This window comes from Equus asinus, chromosome 4 (assembly GCF_041296235.1).
Source record: "Equus asinus isolate D_3611 breed Donkey chromosome 4, EquAss-T2T_v2, whole genome shotgun sequence".
Lineage (NCBI taxonomy): Eukaryota > Metazoa > Chordata > Mammalia > Perissodactyla > Equidae > Equus > Equus asinus.
The window spans coordinates 21,943,537-21,949,536 of record NC_091793.1 but is presented as its reverse complement, the minus strand read 5'-3'; the positions used below and the strand labels follow the sequence as shown (position 1 = coordinate 21,949,536).

Sequence of the window (6,000 nt, the reverse complement as noted above, 5' to 3'; positions counted from 1 at the left end):
ACAATAAAAACCTTCTTTGGGAGGAAAGCCATTTCCCCCTCCGTCCGCCCGCCCCCTGAGCTAAACCGGAAACGAGACGCGTCTGCAGGATCCCTCCGCGCGCCGCGGCGGCAGGGGGAAGGGAGACGCTTTGATCTTAGAAGGCTTGTAAAGTAGTGCGCCTTTTCCTTTCTTGAAAGCTTGAGAAGAGCTCACTTTCTCTTCACAGCCATGCCATGATCATAAAAGTCGAGGGCTGGAAACAGTGGGGGCTTCGGTAGATGAAAAGGAGTGGGTGGGAGGCGAGGTCACGTGATCACGCGGAAGGATACACTCTGCCATGCAAGCTCGCGAAGAGCGAGTCTATAAAGGGCCCGCAGCCGGCCAGCCGCCGCCATTTCTCTTTCTCTAGATGTAAAACTTCCTGCGAGCGCGGCGTTTCCCTCCTCCGCTCCCGCGCGTCCGCGGCCGCCATGGCGTATTAGAGGCAGCAGTGCCTGCGGCAGCATTGGCCTTTGCAACGGCGGCAGCAGCACCAGGCTGCAGCGGCACCCCAACGGCTTCAGCCATGGCGTAAGTCCCCCGGGGCGGAGGGGCCTTCCGGCGGCTTGGGCGCGGCCCGTGGCCGGGCGGCGTCGCGGAGGGCGGCGGTTTTATGAGCGCCCGGGACGCGTGGCCCTGTTGGGGTGGCCCGGCGCCGCTGCGGGAGGCTCTGGGCGGGCGGCCCCGATCCCGCTCGGGTCCCGCCCGCGCCCGGCTAACGTGGCGGGAGCCAAGATGGCGGCGGCGTGAGTCACGGGCGGGCGGGGCCCGGGGGCCACACCCTCCCCTGGCGGCCGGCGGGCAGCGGCCGAGCCTCCGAGGCGTCCATGTTGTGAGGCCGGGCCGGGGGGACGCGATGTGGCCCTGCCGCGTCCCGGGTGGGCGGCCGGGCTGTGACGGGCCCCGGCTCCCGCGCAGGTCCTTCCCGGCCTCCAGCAGCAGCGTTGCTGTAAGCGACAGAGACACCTTCGAGTCCCGCTCGTTCCTCGATTCCTGCGAAGCCCCGAAACATGGCCGACACGAGCTTCCTGAGCAGCGCGGCGTTCGGGGGGGACTGGATGTCCCTCTTCGACCCGTCGGCTTTGGGGGCTGAAGAAGGTTTCGGCCTCCTCGACGACTACCTGGAGGTGGCCAGGCACTCCGAACCTCATGGGTTCCCCGGCGACAAGGCGAAGGCGGGCTCCTCCGAGTGGCTGCTGGTGGACGGGCTGGTGGGCGCGCCCGACGTCGGCCGGGGTGAGTGGGGCCCGCGCGCGGGGCCGGCGGGGGTGGGGCTGCGGCGCCGCGGGGCGCTGACTCGGTGGGGCCGCCCGCGCTTGGTCTTGCAGAGGATGCTTTCTCCGGGACCGACTGGATGGTGGAGAAGGTGGACCTGAAGGAGTTCGACCTGGACGCTCTGCTGGGTTTCGATGACGAGTTCTTGGCCACGCTGGACGGCACGTGCGATCCTTTCGACTCTCTCGTCCAGGAGTCGGATCAGGACCCCCCTCCGGCCGCGAGCCCGATTGGCCCCCTCCCGGAGAGCGTCCCTGGGGTCGAGCCGGTGGCCCCCCTGACCTTCCTGCAGCCCCTCGCTCTCTCCCCGGGGGCCGTGCCCTTCGCCCAGGAGCATTCCTTCAGCCTGGAGCTGGGCAGCGAAGTGGACATCGAGGGGGACCGGAGGGCGGAGCCGGCGGCCTGCCCCTCCGCGAGCGTGAAGGAGGAGGACGACTCCTCGGACAGCGACAGCGGCGTCTGCATGAGCCCCGGCTCCTCCCCGGGCTCCCCCCAGCGCAGCACCTCCGCCTCGGGCTCCCCGGGCGCCGGCCGCGCCTCCGCCCGCCCCAAGCCCTACGACCCCCCCGCGGAGAAGGCGGTGGCCGCGAAGGTCAAGGGCGAGAAGCTGGATAAGAAGCTGAAGAAAATGGAGCAGAACAAGACGGCCGCCACCAGGTACCGGCAGAAGAAGAGGGCGGAGCAGGAGGCGCTCACCGGCGAGTGCAAGGAGCTGGAGCAGAAGAACGAGGCGCTGAAGGAGCGCGCGGACGCGCTGGCCAAGGAGATCCAGTACCTGAAGGATCTGATCGAGGAGGTCCGCCGGGCGCGGGGCCGCCGGAGGGCCCCATAGGGGCCGCGGGCGCTGGCGGGGAATAAATTATTTTGTAGGGAGCGTGGTGTGGTTGGCTGTGTGTGCGCTCGGCGGGGCTGGGGACGCAGGGGGCGCTCGACAAGTAATCAGAGCGCAGGGTGGGGTTTCTTAGCTCTCGGGGCGGCGGTCGGGACCAGCGGGGACGAGATTAGAGCCCGGGGCGGGGTGGGGGGCGGCGCTCCCCTCGTGGCGCCGTGCCCGCGCGCCGGGCTCCTCAGATAAGGCCGCGCAGCCCCGAGCCCCGCGCGCAGATTAGCTCCCCGGGTGTGGACCGTGCTGTGGGGCCTTTGCCGAGACGGGGGCTCCACCTCCCGCTCCGACACCGCGAGGCTCGGGCAGCGCAAGGTCCCGGCTCCCTGCCGCCTGACTCGGCTTCTCTGCGGGCTGAGACCGCCTTCTTTTCCGGGTGTCAACGAAGCGAGCGGAGCCAGAGCAGGTCCCCGGTTCCCGCCCGTCTGCTGTCCAGTCGTTGCGGAACGGAGAGGTGGCCGCCCCAGCCACGCTGGGACGACGGGCTCTGACGCGCCGGGCCGTGTGCTCAGCTCGTCTTCCAGAAGGGCACGCGGGGGGCCGCTGTGAACCCAAGGCTATGCCTCCAGAGTCTGGGTGCTGGTCCGCTTCGCCCCCGGAGATCCTGGGAAACAGGCGGGCTGCGAGGGCTGCAAGGTGGGCCGCGTGTTCCTGACTTGCTCCCCGATGCCCGGCGTGGAATGACGCTGCAGAGCCAGCCCTGTCGGGACAGCCAGCGGGGACCCCCGGGAGCACTGCCCCGAGGCGCCGGAGGGGACCTGGTGTCCGGGGCTCTTTCCTGCCTTGAGACTAGGATTCCCCACAGGGCCGTGGGCCTCTCTCCGCACCTTCTCTGAGGGAAGGCGGGCGCTCACCCTGGCCCCCATCTGAGCGGCTTGACTGCGGTCAGCTAAGTACGGGGTGAAAAAACAGCATCACCTTAGCCACGTGCGTTGATAGCATGAAGAGTAAGTTCTAGTCTAAACGTTCTTACAGGGATCGTCTCCCTGCTTTACGGAGGAGGCGGGCTCGGAGGCCTGGAGTGACTTGTCCGGCTGGCAGGTGGCAGATTGGAGCCCCGCCCGGCTGACTCGGACGCACGCTGAGTGCGTGTGGCCCCGGAATTCACGGGCGCGGCTGGAGGGGGTCCAGAGGAGGCAGCGCGGGTGCTCGGCTGGTGTGTGGCAGGTCACTAGAGTGTGGACGTTTCCTCGAGAGAATATCCGTGCTCACGGATCAGGACTGGTGGGTGTGGTGAGGGGCTGGAGGAGGGCGGGGAGTCAGGCCACGGCCAAAGGCCCCCTCGTGAGCACAGCCGCCATCTGTGATCCCTGCTCTGTGCCCCACTTGCGTTTGTGACTAGATCTGTTTTCGAGATACGAAGTAAAAACGACCAGACATGCTGCTTCCGTCTGTCCCCCAGCCAGTGTCATCTGCTTTGCTCAATGCGGCAGCTGCCTGAGCCTGGGGCATGTGCAGTAGCGGCAAGAGGGGGACTCTGCTGAAAAGCGAGAGACAGCAGCCCTGGCAGTGACCCATCACCTTGATGAGGTCCCCAGCAGTCATCAGCACCCGTGTGGGCGGCCCTTAGAGACAGTGGCCCACTCCTCCATTTGGCAGATGGAAAACCTCTTCTCTGGGTGCCTAGGGGGCAGTGCAGGCCCGGGGCCTGAAGCCAGGATACTGGGCTGTGCCCCTTTGCAGGCCCTGCAGCTAAGGCCTCCCCAGATGAAAAGGCAGGGAGGGGACATGGGGCACAGGTCCCAGCAGAGCCTGTAGGCTCAGACCACAGACCACATTTGGCTTCCGCTCTCCTCCCACTGTGCTCCAGCCATAATGGCCTTCCTGCACTTCTCTGCCAACCTCATTCCTGCCTCAGGGCCTTTGCACTTGCTGTTCCCTCTGCCTGTGAGATTTCCCACAGCTGCCTCCCTCTCTTCACACAGGTCTCACCCCGGAGGCCTTCCAAGATGACTCTGCTAATATCCCAGCCCCTCTGCTTTACCCTGTTTTATTTTTTCCCATAACTTTTTCTCTAGTTGACTGAGTTGTACACATTTATCCATTTCCCCTTCCCCAACTACAATGAAGCAAGCCCTGTGATGGCTTGTTCCTTCCCACATTGCCAGGACCTGCAGCAGTGCCTGACAAATGATAGTACTTCTAGCTCCCATTTACTGAGGTCTGAGGCACAGCTCTGAGTGCGTACCAGGTGTCGCTCAGAGCCTCAGAGGAGCTGTGAGGAGCCGAGGAGTCTCCTCTTCACTGATGCAAGTCTGGGGGTGAGTGCTGGCTCAGGGCGGCTGGTAGAGCAATGACAGCAGCCTCGACACAGGCCATGCCCAGCACAGAGTGAGTGGTGATGGGCGGGGAGGGAGGCCGAGGGCCAGCCCCTCTGCACGTGGCCGTTGGTGGCTTCTGCAAGGCCTCAACCAGCCCCAGCCCCAGCCGATGAACGCAGAGGCAGGACTGGGCTCCACTCCAGCTGGGGTGGGGGGCTCCCGTTCAGAGCCAAGCCCTCCGCTGCCTGCACCTGGAGGCTGGGGCTGCCCAGCTCCTGGCATTTCCCGCCTGTTTTGTCTCTAGGATGAGGCTGCAGGTCCTGGAGCTGAGGAAATGGCCTTCCCGTTCCTCTACAACTATTCATGGGCACCCACTGTGTGCTAGACACTCTTCTGGGGGCTGGGGATTCAGCGGTGAGCAAAACACAGGAGTCTCTGCCCTCAATCTGGCAAGGGAGACTGGCAAGAAAAAGACGACATCCGACGTGAGGGAGCAGCGGGAACGGCATGCAGAGGGCTGGGATGGAGGATTTCCTCCTTAAGGTGGGGATTTAGGGAGCCCCCCTCCCCCAGATAAGGGGGGCAGGAAGTGAGGGAAGGAGCCCAGCCAGGGGGAGGAGAGTTAGGGGCAAGGAACGAGCACCCAGGGCCTTGCAGCCCTGATAAGGCTTGAGTCTCCTCCCAGAGCCGGGGAGCCCCTGGAGCAAGAGCGACACTGGTTTCCATTTGAGGAGGATCCCTCTGGCAGCCTGTGAATGGCAGGGGCCTCCGCAGTCCTCCAGGCGTGGACTGGGCTGGGGTCGGTGCGGGCAGGGAGGGGAGCTGGGCAAGGCCTGGATGTATTCCAAGGTCAAGCAAGTCAGGCCCAGATGAGAGGCGACAGAAATGATGCCCTAGCGAGTGGCAGGACGTAGTTTCTGTTTCCTGAGGTGGGAAACCAGGGGAGGAGCAGGGTTTTATTTAAGTGTTTTGATGCTGGCAGAGGGTGGGCTCAGTCATCACGGGGGGGTTGGAGGTGTCTCTTAGACACGCAGGGGGGATGGCGAGAAGGCAGTGGACACAGAGACCGGGAACCAGGAGAGGGTCCAGCTGAAAGTCCCTGCAGAGGCACCCGAGTGCCAGCACCCGTGTCAGGGACCACATGGGGCGAGGAGGGCGCTCACAGTCCACTGGAGGCACAGCAGGTAGAGCTCAGACCAAGGGGAAAGCGAGAGCTCCAGGAGTCAGGACTGTCCGAGGCTAGGCATCCACCGTGGAGGGGGTCACAGCAGGCTGCTGGAGGAAAGGGCACCTGAGCTGAGCTTTGGAGGGTGGGGAAAGTTGTGGACATGGAGAGGATGGGGAGAGCAGCCCAAGCCAGCCAGCCCAGGCACACTGGGAGGTGGGAGTGGATGGGCACACGCCGTGACGGCTCCGACCCCAGCTCTGCTGGAGACTGGGGACCTGCCCGCCCACCCAGCTCCTGTGGACACTTGAGCTCTGGGCGGGCCTGGTGGGGGCCTGTAGCTGGGCCCAGTGAGGTCCCATGTGGCAGTCCTGGCACACTCCTGCCCAGCTCCT

General features: G+C 65.3%; 1 protein-coding gene across 1 annotated transcript; it reads left to right on the top strand.

The window, feature by feature from the left end:
- ATF4 (activating transcription factor 4) lies at positions 1-2,169 on the top strand. Its single transcript, XM_044779510.2, has 3 exons — positions 1-552; positions 940-1,257; positions 1,350-2,169. Exons 2-3 carry the CDS (start codon positions 1,032-1,034, stop codon positions 2,126-2,128), a joined length of 1,005 nt encoding a protein of 334 aa, XP_044635445.1. The 5' UTR covers positions 1-552; positions 940-1,031; the 3' UTR covers positions 2,129-2,169.
- The last annotated feature ends 3,831 nt before the right edge of the window (positions 2,170-6,000 follow it).